This window comes from Pyxicephalus adspersus, chromosome 3 (genome assembly GCF_032062135.1).
Source record: "Pyxicephalus adspersus chromosome 3, UCB_Pads_2.0, whole genome shotgun sequence".
In the NCBI taxonomy this organism is placed as follows: domain Eukaryota; kingdom Metazoa; phylum Chordata; class Amphibia; order Anura; family Pyxicephalidae; genus Pyxicephalus; species Pyxicephalus adspersus.
In genome coordinates this window covers 68456781-68473733 of record NC_092860.1, presented here as the reverse complement: position 1 = coordinate 68473733, position 16953 = coordinate 68456781, and the positions used below count along the sequence as shown (strand labels likewise).

The 16953-nt window shown below is 38.3% G+C and overlaps 1 protein-coding gene across 1 annotated transcript in view; it reads left to right on the top strand.

Annotated features, from left to right (window-relative positions):
* TIMM44 (translocase of inner mitochondrial membrane 44) overlaps positions 1-16953 on the top strand; it is a 97359-nt gene that overhangs the window by 67295 nt on the left and 13111 nt on the right. Inside the window, exon 9 of the mRNA XM_072405059.1 lies at positions 1606-1730. Within this exon, the coding sequence (XP_072261160.1) occupies positions 1606-1730 (125 nt within the window). The remainder of the gene's footprint in view (positions 1-1605; positions 1731-16953) is intronic.

Genomic DNA, 16953 nt, shown 5'->3' with positions numbered 1-16953 from the left:
ATCAAGAAGGATACTGTTGAAGATTTCTTTTAATGGAGTTGACAGGTAAGGCTCAAGGGGTTTGTACAATTCTGCCAGTAAACCATCTGGACCTGGGATCTCAACAGTAGCTTGCGGATAACTGATTCAATTTCGAGTTCAGTTGGGGCATTGAGGATTTCCTGTTGAAAAAATTGATAAGCTGGCAAGCCTGCTGCAGGAGAGAATGTAGCTTTTGACTATTTGGGGGTTGGGCTGAAAAAACAAATGAAAAATGTTTTTCAAAAAGGTGTAGAATTGAAGCTTGGGTGTGATGTCTACCTCCCTGAATAGCATTGCACGGTGTGTGTAAAGTTCTTTTGGGTCCATTGGGTGTAGCTAATTTAGCCAATAATGTTCCAGTTTGATTGCCCCAACAGTAATATTTGTATTTCAAATGTCACGCCCTGCGTAGGGCTAGAGTATGTAGATGGTTATCTAGAATCATGGCTGCTTGGAGCCAGACACGTCTGGATTCCTTTGTAAGGGCTTGTTGGTATGTGTGATATGCCGACACTACATTGTTATACAGCTGTGTACGTAGTTTAGCTTCCTCTCTTTTAAAGATTGTGGCTTTATTTTGGTTAAATCACCACTTCCAATGTTTTAGAAAGGTTTTGGCTCAACCCAGGTGGTTTTAACAGTAATCACTTGTTTTGAACAACTTAACATCAACAACAAGTACCACCTGCTTGGAACTCCCTGCCCAGCGTACAGTTTTGTGGTAGCAACACTGACAAGCTATAGATTGTGATGTACTATAAGTCCTCTGTTCAGCATGTGGCCATGTTTTTTTCCCCAGAAAGTTGTGATGTTTTACTGTCATTTTCTCACACAGTTATCTACTCTTGTGTAGGATGTGAGGTGGTAAAACCACTAGAAAGAACTGTGCCTTTTATTTGCCTAGTATCTAACTTCTTAGTGGCATAGCTTATGGCCAGAGTTGTGGTGGATGTAAATTACATTTTTTAATATTTAAATTGCAAGACAGCTTTTGATCTTTTGGGAGAAACACTTTTTTTTTGTTCTATAAAGATGTTGCTATTTTATTGCTCATGTTTTGTATTTTGATAAAAACAGTAATGCAAAAGTGATGCCTAACAGCATAAGTAATTTGTTATACAGTACACATTCAAAAATCTGGCAACGTCCGGACCTGAGGAGTGCCGGATTTTCGAAAATTTAGGATTTTTGAAAGTTATACTTACTTCCACACACAGGCCACCCCTTCTCTAGCAGCACCTGCGGACATCTGGCACAGTTCCAGGCAGCAGGAACGTCTCAACGTGTATTTAGTGTAGCAAGCAAGACCTAACAGCTGTTTCTGCAGAACAGCACCATCAAAACATCAGTGGCCAAACAGTGTACTACAGTCCCTGTATTGAAAATGCGATCTGAAATTCATGCCTGAAAACTGAAGGAAAAGAATTATCGATGGTCGGATATTCGATTGTCAACTGTAGTAAATTATTACAAAATAGTACATTTTTATTACTATTTTTTTATAATAATTGCATACACAAAGCAAATAATGATACACACACTACTATGTTCTGCTACTTCTCAACAGCCTCTCTTTTTTTTCAGGTGGGGTGTTTTCCAAAACAGAAATGTCAGAGGTACTGACAGAAATTCTAAAGGTTGATCCAAGCTTTGACAAAGACAAGTTCTTGAAACTTTGCGAGAAGGATATAATACCAAACATATTAGAGGTAAGACTTTCTCAGTCTACATATATTTATACACTGTGCAATTGTATAAAAGTCTAAAAAACATATATAAAAAGTACAAAAATCTTTATAAAACAACACTATGTATAATATTAGTTTGGAAGGCAATAATAGTGTATCATTTTTATAGTGATTAAGGCTGGGTCTACATGGATGGTTTCCCTTTTTTTCACCCAAGGCTTTAAAAGCCCATGTTTGAAATCCCCCTTACTCATTTCCGGAAAGGGTCAAAATATATGAAAAAAATAGGACGAGACTTTAATTTTAAAGTTTTTTATTAGATGTGTATGTTTTGTGATTAACTGTTCAACTTTTTTTTTTCTACAGGTTATCCCACAATTATAGGATGATTTCCACGGCTGCACTCATGACATGAGCACAGCCCTGGGACTCCTGACAGGATGAGATTCCCACTGTTGACAAGTCTTCCCATTCACCTCTAGTGCTGAATGGCTAAGAAAAGGGAAACCCTGATGTGGTTTTAGCCATCTCAATCACTGTGGAACAGAACCCATGCTATAACTCCTCTGGGTGTAGTAAACTCACACAACCTCTCAAGGGAGAAGTTGTGTGAGTTCACTGCTCCTGCGGTCCTAGCAGAGCTATGGCATGTTTTCTGCACACATGCCACAGCTCTGCTAGTACTGCGGGAGCAATCAAGAGAGTGAAGCTGTTAGGTGAGCAGAGCTGTCCGGGGAGTAGAGCTCCACCTGATTGCTCTGCTAGGTGGACTCTTCTGACAGCTCCACTTTCATAATTTGTCCCACAGATCTAGCCCTCTGCTAGGGCTGCGGGAGCATTTAGGAGAGTAGAGCTTCGCTGATTGCTCCACTAGGACCCACGTGGGTACAGGGCTTGTGCTCCAACTCCTCTAGGGCCATGGGTGCAGTGAACTTGCTTCCATTGATTGGCTGAGAAAAGGGAAACCCTGCTGACGGCTCCAGCGTCATCAGAGTTTCCCTTTTCTCAGCCATTCAGCACTAGAAGTGAATGGTGAGACTTGTCCTTTTTTGCCTTTTAGTGCCTGAGTATCCCACATGGTCAGGAGTCCCACAGCTGTTCTAATGTCATTGTGGGATAACCTGTAAAAAAAAAGTTTACACAAAACTCACACATCTAAAAAAATACTTTAACATAAAATTCCTGTCTTATTTTTTCATATATTTTTAGCCCTTTTAGGGAAGGAATAAGGGGGTTTTATGGACCCCTGTACTAATTTCCTGGGGTTAAAATTAGAACACCTATAAACACTTTTTTAGCATTTTAAAGGCAAACTTTAAAATGCTTGTAAAAGTGCATAAAAACACATCTAAACGCAGTAGGAACCAGCCTAATATTCCCAAAAAGCAATGAATATATCCTTCTCTTAGGTGCACATGAATGTGTTGTTTTCTCACAACCAGCACCTTCATCTGTACATCTTCATATCCTATCCTAGTGTTTAAAGCTCAATACATTAAACCAATGAAAAACTGTTGGACCAATGCATTGCAAAAGTCAGTCATTGGACTGTTAATTACCAATGCAGGGTGGTACGCGTGCACTCTTCAGTGGAACTCTCCACCGTTAATTTTATGGAACATCCTGTCGACCCTCTTCATACCCAAGATCTGTGTTTGGCTCTTTGCTTTTGTCTTGGGATGCCCTCCATGGGGCATGATGCAATTTATCTTGTTCATTACCCTCATGTTGTTACTCTGAACTTGTTTTCTGTTCTTAGATTTTTCCCTGCTCTTCTCTTCCCATTTCCATGAAACGTCCGGCCACAACCAGCTTTCAACATATTGTCAATTTTAATAGAGTGACTGTAAAGGTCAGAGACCCACCCTGAGCACCCTGTCCAGCATAGTGTATTGTCTTTACCATGGCGAGTCCTATTTTTACTACTCACAGGACCTCCACTCTCTAGCCAATAGCCAACATTCTCTATTATACCTCATTAAAAGATATTTTAGTCTGCAAGAGACTCTTGAATTGGCCCTCCATCCAAATAAAAAATACCTGATTGTTTTCTGTGCTGACACTGAAGTTAAAAAAAATTTAAACGGTAGACCCTCATTTTTCTTACAAGTAATTTTTTTGGGACCCTGATGTGGGGGATAGGAACTAATTTCAGTTTCTCTGGATTACTTCTGTTTACCTTTGTTGCCCAAACCTCTGAATCATTTTTCCATTCCTTGTTTTCCAGATTAATGTTCAAAGTGTCCGTCACATTAATGCTTTAGGGTGACTCTAACTTCCCATTAGATCAAATTCTGTATAAATTGGGGACTGTCTCCTTTAGATTCCCCGTAAAAAAGCTTTTGACTGGCTGCATTGCTACTCAACTCAATTTAAAAAGACCATACATTCACGGGGTCCATACATTTGTGCAAAATGTATTTTTCTCATCAACCAGTGAAAAAGTTGAAAGCAGAAATCAACCTCTAGCTCCTTGTAGATTTATTGTACCCATTATTGCCCATTTAGGCGACAAGGGAACAAAGTTTAACAATTAAGTAGATGCAAAATTAGATGGTACTCTGCAGAATGTTTTAATTAGAGAGCAATCCCAAAACGTGGTAAAGGTCAGCCTCTTCCCAATAGGTATATTTTTCACCCTATATATTATTACTCAATCCCATCTTTTTTAGATGGACATATTTTATATGAGACCACAGAAATGCATTGTAAATGTATTATACTTGAATGCAATCATTTGTTAAGAAGTCAGTCATGTATATAAGTTGTACTATAATGATATTTACTGTATTATATATGTCACTCTAGCTCTGAGTTCTCAAACCCACTAAGGAAGCCCTTTATGGGCGAAAGGTGTTGGTTACCTAGAATATTCATATGATGTTTGTTTAGATTACTCCCTTATGCTAAACCTTCCTATTGGTACAAAAAACTCTCTTTCCTGGTATAGATTTTAGTAATCAAATTAGTATATTAGGGATTGTACTGCAGGAGCCTAAACAGAGCATATTATGTATACTTTACTCACTATATCGACTACCACTAAAACATACTGACTCTCATCATCCAGTTCTGTTGAGATAACACGATAGGGTAGGACCTTATTGTTATCACTATACCTCATTTTTAGACTTGTAAGCTTTGTCACCAACTCAAGGAGAAGCAAATAGTAGTGACCTTCTATTACGGCAGAAGAATTAAGTTGATGGGAAAATGTAAGAAATGACCCTTATTAATCATAGGGGAGGATTGGTGACAAATCTTGTCACAGATGCCCGCAGGTCCAGGTCATCTATGCCTCCTTTGTGCTCACCCTCCTTGCAGCCCCTGCTGCCAGCACCATCTCTGCCTCTGGATCCAACACTCTGCATACTTCCTGTTAAAAGTCAGGTGATTCCTTGTCAGCTGCTCCCTTGCCTCAGAGAACCAGAGTATTCCGCAGAAGCACTCCCTTGGCTGGCAAACATCTGAATAACTCCTGGAATTATCTCAGCAACAGCACTCCCTCTGCTGGTGGGATTGATGTCTGCAGCTCACTTGATCCACGCCCATCACCTGACACTCCCTTCTTAAGGAAGTGACCTGGCAACAAGAAGTTGCCTGAACAAGGAGTTCCTTTGGCTCTAGCTTGCACTAGCTTGCCGAACAACATACTCATCTCTAGAGGCTCTGGAAAAGACCCAGCTACTGCTTGGACCCTGTGCCCCATGCATGTTTCCACCTACAGGGTTGGTGACACAGTGGGTCACCCACTGGGCCTTGTGGAGCCGTGACAAATCTATTTTACTTGCAAAAAGAAACATGAACTGTATTAGGTGTATAAAAAGCATCCTCATTTTAACAGTTAAAGGATTCACAAACCACCTAAGAGTTCAGGCAGAGGAGAGCAACAGTTTGATCAAACTAAACAAATTCAAAGCAAAAATAAAAATACGAGTAGGCCAATGCCAGCAAGAAATTACCTCACTGGACATTGAAAACCTAAGAAGTAAGATGTGAAGAACAGTCATCAAGTTATCAACAGTCATCAAGGCACAAAGAAGAAAAATAAGAAGTCACTCATCACAGCCAATTACCAGAAGGGCCAGGATTGGACATCTGAACATTTTCCATGCTTTCTCACCGAGGGTCTTTAAAAATTTTGGTTTCTCTTTGCCACAATACCTTTTGCTATATACATTGAAGGGAGAAGCAAATACCAAGGTTTTTATTAGGCTTTATTAACTCAAAATTGAAACATTCCCATTTCATTTCTGTGATTTAAATTTTTCCTCCCAGTCCAAGTCATGGAGAGCCTCCCTTAATAATGGAAAATTTGCTCTCCTTTAATGTTTAGATGTTTTTATCTTATTTATTTACAACTTTATTAATATATGAAATCATATTATGTTCACTGCTACCCAAATTTTTTGTTATATGCACTTGGAAACTTGGTCCAGCAGAGTAAAATTTCTTGTTAGGGCTTCTATAAAGTATACCATAACATGATCTTGTATTACAAAACTCAATGTCAGGGTGGTTAAAATCACCCATCACCCATTCTATCTGTGCAAGTATTTGATTATCTTTTTCTTTTTCTTCTATTTCTTCTTTATCACTGGGGGGCCTTAAGCAAACTGCAATTTTCTGTGTATTATGCTTCCCCAAATGCAACTCCACGCATAATGTGTCAACCTCATCACATGCTCCATCAACAATTTCTTCTTTCACATTCTCTTTTAGATCACAGACTGACGCCACCACCTTTTTGTTTTACTCTGTCTTTCTGAAAGATAGTATAGTAAGGAATGTTAACAGCCCAGCCCAATGTGAAGAACAATGCAAGGCTTCAGTAACACCAACTAAATCACAATACTCTTCATTGAGGCAAATAGCTCTGCAAACTCCAATGTTTTTGTGTAATATGAGAAACTCCCTATATTTATCCAACTATCCCAAATGCTCCAGGAACCCAAATCCTTCCCTTTTACACAAAGACTTGAGACATTGTTAAGCTATCTGAGCTTCCACTGCCTGTCCTGTATTGCGCATGGCAAGGCAATATTTCAAAGTATATAATCTTGGAGGTCCTTCCCTTCAACTTGAGACCTAATTCTTTAAACTGAATTTTAAGGATTCTGTCAAATATCCTGTCATTGGTTCCAACATAGAACTAGACAGGTGGGTCATGCCCAGCCCCTCACAGTAATTTGTCCACTTGGTTTACCACATGCCACATCCAGGCACCTGGGAGACAGCAAACCATTTGGTTGAAGCCATCTGGGCAACAAACTATTATTTCAGTCTTTCTGATCATAGAATCCCCTATTACAACCAATCGTTATTGCCTTCCTGCATTGCCTTCCCCAACCCTACCAAATGGCCACAAATAGGATAGCAGTAACCTATAGGGTTGCCACCTGCACATCTTCACATAACTTTGCAAATTTGTTAGGAACCTGAAACACAGTGCAAGCCTTTTTTTCATCTAACTACAGTAATCCTGCTCCCTACCTTTTCATTCTGATTTACCTGCCCACCCTCCACATCTATCCCATTAACTATCTGCTCAGTGAGCATGAGGCCCCTCTGAAGGTTATCCAGTGATCTCAGTGTTGCAATCTAGATTTGCTCACATCTGTCAGAGCAGTATTTACCTTGGAGCTGTTGCTTCATTTGTGCATACATATGACAGACTGTGTATTAAGAAAAACCTTCAATTTAGCTACCACTCATTTTCCAAGTTAACGTTGCCTTGAGGGCTGGCCCTTTTCTATATTTGGAAATTCATCTAACCTCCTTGGTGTTCTTAATTTCTAAAGCAAAATATCCCAATTTCCTATTTAAAAAGCTAAAAAAAAAAAACTTACAAGGAGAACAGAAGACAGACAAAGAGGGGCTTTTTGTGGCACAAATATATTTGAATACAGTATGTGAACTTAGCCTAGCGTAAATAGAGTAATCAAAAAGATCATCAATCATGCAAACATATCAACAAGCAGTATAAGCTATTAATTATGAATATTAGTGAAACAATTAAGCTTGTATATAAACTAGACTAAAAAGCATATATTTGTAAAAAGCTACTTAAAATGTAGATCTGATCTATAAGGGATAAAGTATAGTTTAAGTGTAATATAATACTGGTAAAAAAAGAAGCATTTGATGGAGCAATGACTGATTTGGTAGAGAAAAAAATATTATGGTGGTTGGAAACTTACTTTGAAAAATAAATCATTGGTCCCATGATTGATAATTAATGTTATTGAAAATCATTCGTATTCTAAACCAGTAGATGATATGAATGTTCAAGTCTATGAGAGAGATATAAGTAAAGGAAAAGGGTTCATTTATAAAATCACATCTTTATTAACACATATCACAAACTTTTAAAACTTCTAACAAATTCTATCAACAGTGGCAGAGTGAGCATATATAATTTGCAGTCAGGGAACATCAATTAGGTACATTGTGACAAGTTTGAATTAGCAGCAAATCTGGTGGCGAAGTGTTTTTTGGGACAATAGAATATTCGTGTGTATCTAGTATTTAAATTTAATTAACCAATATGACAATTTTTTTTTGACAATAAAGGTTAGAAGAGCTTGATGTCCAAGTTGCAAACAGAAGTGGCTGATACTAATGATCATGAAACCACACTAAACATTTTTTTCAAAATGAGAAAATTATTTGAATGAAAAGTTATTTTACACTGGCATATTGTTTACTTTGTAAAATACACAGAGGGACACATAAACCCTCAAGGATTAACAATTCAGATTTTGCTCAACATTCTGGAAGACTTAGTTGAAAAACATCCAACATTACAAAAGTTTAATGATTTTAAAACGAAGAAAGTATCTTTGACAAACCACCTGGAGAAATCTCTTTTCAACAGACCTACACAGTTTTCAAATTGGCTGAGCATACAGATGGAAAAATGAGGGAAGTTTTACTACAACTCATAAGCAAAAATTATTAAAAGATGGGGAATTACTAATTACAAAAGATGATTATACATCAGATCCTTCCTCCCTCTCATCATGCCCAGAAAGCTTACAATCGGTGCAAAGCTTAGGCCTTAAGAAAGAAAGAAATCAGACTAATTGAAATACTAGTCGTTAAAACAATGCAGAAGGGTCATTTATACACGAAGGGCATGACACAATCTCAGAAACTGGAACAAGTGATATACCAACAGAACAATTTGAAGACACAGGGAATACAACAGCATTAACCAAATCTTTTTTAGAGCCAACTCCACAGTAACAACACTAGTCCCTCCCAAGATGAAAACTACACCAATATTTAAACAGGAAAAAGTAGTAGAAAAGGTTAATATGTTTGAAATTGTTACCTTATTATCGCATCAATTACCATTGGAGGAGAGAAATGTTTTATCTTTAAGTAAAAAATATTGCCCTGACCATAATGTACAAGTTTTTTAAACTGCTAAAGACTTAATGTTATGTGCAAGGCAGCTACTAATAAAAGTGATCTTTGATGAAAAAAAGATTGAAACTACTGAATTAAGAATGATAACAAAACAACAACAGCCATATGAAGAATTTTACACCTCAACAGCAACAAGCCCTGTTGAATTTACAAGATAAAAATCTAGTGATAAAACCATCTGACGAGGGTGGCAATATTTGTTTTAATAAGTAATGAGAAATATGAACATATGTGGTATCGTGTTTTAACCCCCCTGGCGGTAATCCCGAGTGTGGATTTTCCATGCAAAAGTAGTAATCCCGAGTCACACTCGGGGTCACTTAAAACAAAAAAAAAAAACCCACTTACCTTATCCGTTGTCGGAACCCGGCGTCCTGCTGGTCCCTGCAGCTCCTTCGGACACGTCTTCTTTCTTTGATCTTCTCCGGGCGTGTGCAGTGGCATGCACAGATTAGGCCACTATATATTAATATATGCTACTGTACAGCTATATTTAGTGTTGGTGTTTGAATTCGGGCAGACCCGACCCAAAAAACACGAATTCGTTTTTAAAAATATGTTTTTAAAAAAAAAGGTGAACTCCAGATGAACACTCAATGGAGTTTCTCCATTGAGAGTTCATCAGAGTTCAGTTCCCACGGTCACCGGGCTATACTTATCATTGATAAGTACAGCCCGGGGAGCGTGGAACTTGCAGTCACAGCTGATAGGAGGCATGCTAGTACTTTCAATCAGCTCTGACTTCAGATGAACTCTCAATTATTATAATTATTATTATTATTATTCTCAATGGAGTTTCTCCATTCAGAGTTCATCTGCAGTTCAGTTCCCATCGTGGGAACTTTGCGGTCACAGCTTATTGGAGAAGGCACGCAAGTGCTTCCGATTAGCTGTGACTGCAGATGAACTGCTGTTCCGTATGTGTTCTTGGATAGACTCTCTACTCAAGAACACTGTGTTCTTGGATAGAGAATCTCTATCCAAGAACGCATACTACAGTTACGCTAGGGCTGCAAGAGCAACCAGGGGAGCCGAGTTTTGCAGTTCTACACAGTCACGAAAAAAAAACGCCCCCCCCCCCCCCATAGACTTTAATGGTGTTCGAATTTGGCGTTGGATCACTTTAAAAATGTCGGGCTATTCGATCGAATAGCTGCTGAATCGAACACTCAGCTGTTCACTAACTGTCACAACTAATATTACATGTTTACATTTTTTTTTAACAGATTGTGTTTTGGTATTTAAAGTTTATTAATAAATGTGTTAAATTTAATAAATATCGGTTAGTTATGCCTAAGAATTATAGCCTACAATTAAAAAATAAATTTCCATGCAAAAAATTGTACCACTTTTTGCATGGAAATTTGGACAAAATTAGACTGCTACGGAGGTTAATATATATATAGGGCCTATGCCCTACATAATGGTTCCAAGCACTTTGAAGAAAGATTGAAGATTGAGTTGGATGATTTGTTTGGAGACATCTTGTTTCAGATGAAAACACATGCATATACAGTGTGCATATATTAAATTAGAACTTTGATTCAAATGAACAACTGTAAGTATTTACAAAAGTTGATTTCTGTCTGAGTTTGTAATTAGACAGTTGGAAAAATCATCTCTTGTGTGGGTTGTGGGTGGCGTAATGAAGCAGACTATACTGCGAAACGTATCACCACCACATTTGCTGGCTAAGTTCAATCTTGTCACAATGTACCTCATTGATATTTCCTGACTACATATTATTTATACTCACTCTGCCACTGTTGGTAAAATGTATTGTTAGAGGTTTTATTAGTTTGTGATATGTGTTAATAAAGTGATTGTGAAGTGAAATGAAGTGATTTTATAATTTAACAATGTCCAAGGTCCCTGAACTCTAATTATCCTTGTATGGGGGTGATTTGTTTGTTAAGCATTTGAATTATGAAGTAGTGGGACTAAGCACTAAAGTCTAAATACATTTATTATTTAAAGAAGATAATAAATCATCCAAAATTCTATCAATTCTATCAATCCCATACTCACTATCTGAAGTTTTACTTACTGAAAATGATGGAATAATTATTATTCCAGGGCTGGCACTAAAAACCCTAACCTAGTATAAAAGAATTATTTTATACTGTTTGTTTCATAAAAAAATTACTTAGATTGTCACCCTCCACCTCATAGTTTGGCGGATAGTCATGGTAAAAAAATCATACTTCCAAGTTCCTTCACTTATTCTGGGATCTCTCCCACAGTTGACCATCTTTACCTTTCAGAATCAGATCCTAAAGCTTATCTGAGAGCACAAGAGACATCTATGCCTATATTCTTAAAGCACCAACCATGGTTCTTTGTGTCAATCCGCATTGATGCCGTCATGTCGGTAGCACTTATAAAGAGACCTATCATACATACCTACTCTCTTTCAATCAGGGATCAGCACATGAAAAATGTTGAAAATGCCTTCCCCTCCCCTTGTCGTACCCTACTCCTTTTTGAATAAATTTTGAAAAAATCTATTTTCTTAACTTCCTACACTGTCACATTCCAGCAAAATTCTTATCTGTGTGGGATTGCTCGTAGCAGGGGGTGTTAGTATGGTCCACACATGAGACAGTGGATTCCAATTGAAATTCAATGCAGGCTGCAGCTTGTAACATTATTAGCAAATGACAGCCTAATTCTGCTTGATTAGGTGCTCCACCTCCAGTAGTGAAAACCCAGTCAGGAGACCAGTGGACCAGGGTAAACCGTCCCACTTCTGCTAACCTACTTTGTTGCAGAAAAACAAGTCAAAGATATGACACACTACTTTTATTTAACAGTTGAACATTCTTGCATTGTAAAAAAAAGTAAATTACATTGTTTTTTTAATGACACTTTTTCGTTAGACCAAGCAGTTGACAAATCATTCTCAGGATCTTGCCATGGACCATTTTTTTTTTCAATATCCACTAAAAATTTCCCATTGGATTGAGATCCAGACTGCTGGACATGTCATTCAGTTGAAATGCCTTTTCTTAAGAAAAGTTAATTTCTCTTTGCCCTGTGTCAACATGAAAAGTGACTTGATCACCAAACCTACTTTCAACTGCTGTGCATTTACTGTAGAGGTAATTGGAGGTAAATATTGCCATCTCCTCTGGTCTCTTACCTGACATGCAACTCCATATCATCAATAGGTGTGGAAATTTGCTTGACTCTTTTATGTTTCATTGGAACGGCACCAAAAAAAAAGTTTCAGCATCATCCCCTTGGTCACTGCAGATGTGTTATTCATCATTAAATATTGCTTTTATCCAAAAAATCTATAGTCCATGACTGCTGCACTTTAGCCCAATGTAACCTTGTTTTTTATGTTAATGTGTTATGTGTTAATAATGGTTTATGTTCAATCACAAACAATGACTCCTTTTAAGCTTAGCAGGTGTGGCTGCAGTGACATCAGGTTGTGGTGTGAGGAGCATGTGGACAATCAGTTATGGGTGTAAAAGCTGTTATTGATGGTCTAGTTCAGTCTTTTGACCCTTTTAACAAGGGGGGATTGCCTGGAAGAGACACACACTCAGACTTATTTGTCTTTGTTTATTTTTTTAAAATAATTTTCTTGTTTCAATCTATGTCTATATTTTATTATCCAATAAAAATTATTTGAGAAAAAAAAAAAAACACACACACACCAACCTTAGTACTGTGACACATCAGGGACATTGGTGAGGGGGGGGGGGGGTGTATAAGAAATATCACCTGGACATTTTTGGAAGAAGAGAGGGGTGGCATAGTTACACCAGTAAAAAGTGTTAGTTTTGCATTGAGGCCCACTGTTTGCTGTGTCTACCACTACTCACTTTCTTGTAGTATGTGACTCACATTGGTGTCAATGTCAGTATAATGCCCCTTTTCAAACTGTGTCAGCATGAAAAGTATTATTTTTACAATTGTGTCTTTGAAAGACAGTAAGTTTTTTTTCTATCCCCTAAATCTCCTAATCCAAATCAGATTTTTAGTAAAGCAGTAGCAGCTACAACAGCCCTACTTGGCCCCACTGTACTTGAAGTGAGATTCTTTCCACAGCACATACCTATTTCTTTTTGCTCTTTTTTATTTTATTTATTTTTTGCCGCCATTCAAAAAGGACCTTTAGTTTCCCCTTAAGTACTCCCATTTACATTACATTTACACTTCATTTCCTAAAAACATTGCTAGCTCAGCAAATGCAAATTCCTAAGGTTCAGCACATTATAGCAACATTACAAAAATCTAGATAGGCTTTTACCCCCTCTTTTTTTCTCCGGGTGATCCCTGTAACACATTTCCCATCCCAGGATGACAATATTGCAGTGTATCTGTAAAGGAGAATCTAGCTTACCTAATATAGAATGTATCTACATACTCTTCTTCATAACCAGAGGGTAAGGTTTTCTTTAGTTCATAGGCTTAGCTGAGAACAATAAAAAACTGATGAGTATAGCACTTCACTTAGTAAGAGTTTTTTTTCAACAGAATTTATATTATACAGTATGTACACATTCTTGGAATGTATATAACACCTTATTGATGGTCAGCACATGACATTTACCATGTCATTATTTAACATGACATTTACCATGTCATTATTTAACAAAGACTTGGTCAAATTGCAGAAGCATTTTTTTTTAAATGAGGGTATACCCTTACCACATGCATATATATTAATGTGGTAAGTAGCAGGCAGGTGCTGCTAATTAATTGCACTTCATTAACTGATCATCAGCCAGTGTATCTCTACACAATAGACGTTTTTCCAGTTAGCAACATTCAGGTGCGTGTTAACATAATGTCATAGGGTAAATACAATAGCAATCATTGTAGAGATGCAGTTGTTGCTGCCCATCAATTTGGGAAGGGTTATAAGTCACCCTGCTGCCAAACAATTTAAATCTATCATTCTACTGTGATAAAGATTATTTGCAAGTTGAAAACACTCAAGAAGGTTGCCAATTTTGCAATGCTCAGTGAAATTGCAGAGGAAAAAAAAACCCAGCTGCATCACAGAATCAGCTAGCAGATACACAGGATTCAGCAGCCAACTCTAATCTCTCCCTGGATGAATCTCCACAAAGGCCCCCCTACATCACAAGCCACCTACCTCACTAAAGAATTAGGAAGGTTGGACATTAGATATCAAAACTGGAAGACCAGATGGTCAATACTATTGTCTTAGAAGGCAATGAAGAAGAAATTTACCATTTAAAGTCTGCGATTTTACCTCTACTGTAAATTGGAAGATGTCAAAAACAGGATTTGGCCTTTTTTAAAGTCTGTTCTGGACCTGCAGTCAGCTATCACTGTGCTTTTCCAGGAATAGAAACCAGGCATTCCATTAAAAGGCTAGAATTTGATCACGTTTTATTACACATAAATGGTATTTTTAATCACAAACTCTATGTACTGTATAAAGATGTTGAACAGTAAAGGTTCCAACACCGAATCCTGGGGTACACCACTAATAACCTTAGACTAAGGGTGCCCAACCTATGGCCCTGCCAGATCTTCATTCCCTCACTGCTCATTGTCTTGCGGGGAATGGGTGCGCAAATCTCCTGTTTCTCTATCGAGATTGGGCTGCCAGGCGAGGGAGCTTCCTGAGTATGCTCAGTGTTAGCTCCCTGAGAGTGGGGCGTGTACCGTAGACCTGGCAATCAGCTGTGGCTGCTTCCTGCCCACCTTGTACTGGGAGAAAATTCCAGCAGCAGCAGCATGAGAACTGTCGGTGTCCATGCAGCTGTCATTATCCTATGTATAAACCTTCATATCACCTTCACTAATTGTCATAGAAATGTGATATTTTAAGGGTACACAGGGCACTTTGAGAGCTGTAAATAAAATAAATTTCAGCCCCCTAAACATAACATGTTGCCAGACACAGGGTCACTAGCATAAAATTCTAATAACAATCAGATATTTTCACATTTAGGAGGACTATTTCAAGACCAGGGTCCCCAAATTGAGTCTGCATGTTGAGGTCACTGGGGGGCCAGTCTCATGGCAATGAAAATTAGGGTACTGCCAATTGTCTGTACTCTGGTCCCCAAATTGAAGTTCACAAAACGTCATGGCTGCATTCAGGTTGGCACTGGGGTTGTGGTGCAGTTACCCCTCATGCCATGAAACCCTGGCTTGGGGGAGACGCACAGTACCGCTCATTGCCGCCTGGAGTGAAATCTGCAAATGCTGCTGTGCGAGGGACTCAGTGGCTGGCGAGCTGCCTGTTACACATATTTGGCCACTTACCTTCTCTCAACCCCAATTTCTTTGGAACAGAAGGATGTTGGCCACTGGAAATGTGGAAGCCAGTGGGAAACCCTTCCCCCCTCCCATTTAAAATGGTATACACATCATATCATGCTACCCTGTCACACAAAGCTATCCCCTTATACTCTCTATAAACCCCAATTTCTCTGTAAGAAAAGGGAAATGTAACTGCAAGTGCGAGACTTGTGGCTATCGCCTTAAAATTTCATTACTATAGCGCCATCACAAGATACAAAAAACTATAGCTTTCATAGCATGCTACCCTGTCAAACATACCTGGCCACTTACCTTCTGTGGACCCCAATTTCTCTATAACAGTAAAGAAAGGGAAATGTAGGATAAGTGGGAAACTCTTGTGGCTAAACCCCAACTAAAATTTTATCACTCCTACCATGGTTCCCTGTCACATAAAAATGTCAGCTTATGCTCTTTGAACTCCAATTTCTCCTCAAAGGTGCTGTAGGTTTAATAAAATTTAGGATAGGTGAGGGACTCATGTAGCTAACTTCCCCCAAAATTTTATTGCTTTTGCACCATCAAACGATAAGAAAAACTAAAGCTAATATACCGTGCTACCCTGTCACACAAATCTGGTCCCTTACCTTTTGGGAACCCTAATTTCTCAGGAATGGGACAGTGTCGGGGTCTGAAGATGTAGTAGTAAGAACATAAAAGGTTAAATGAAAACTTTTCTAGTTTTAAACATACATCTTTAATGTTTGTTTGCACTGTGGCCTGTGAGTTTTATCTCAATGTCAACAGCAGCCCAAGATGTAAAAAGGTTGGGCACCACTGCCTTGGACCATTTAGAGCAGGGGTGCCCACACTTTTTTGACTTGCAAGCTACTTTTTAAATGACCAAGTCAAAAAGGTCTACCAACAATAAAAATGCTAAACATATATTTATTTATATATATACATTCTGCCATTCAATGTCTCATTAGCTTTAGTCACTTCTGTGTCATAATATATATATATATATATATATATATATATATATATATATATATATATAGTATGACACAGAAGTGACTAAAGCTAATGAGACATTGAATGGCAGGATATTGCACAGACATTGCACTACAAGACAGGAAAGCTACAGTTCACCTGTCATAGGGGAATGACGTGCACAAGAAGCCACCCCGCACTGCTCACCTCACACTGCCCTCTCTGCCTCCCTCCCCACTCTCCACTGTTACATGGAGCCTTCTCATACACAAAGACATCCCCAGTATCCCTAAAGATGTAGCAGCCGGGTTGCTAGTAAACAGCGGGGAGGGGTAAGGCAGGGCTCTGCGTTCGACCCGGGGTTGCATTTGCAATTGACTGGTAGATTGTGATCAACGTTTTGGGCATCCCTGATTTAGAATATGAGTCAATATTCACTACTCTCTGGATGCAGTCTTCAAGCCAGTTCTCTATCTATTTACATATTGAATTTTCTAAAACTATCAAACCTAACTTGCATATTAACCATCTAAAGCTAGAGCTAAAATAAAAAGTGTTTAGTAAATCTGCTTTTTGTTTA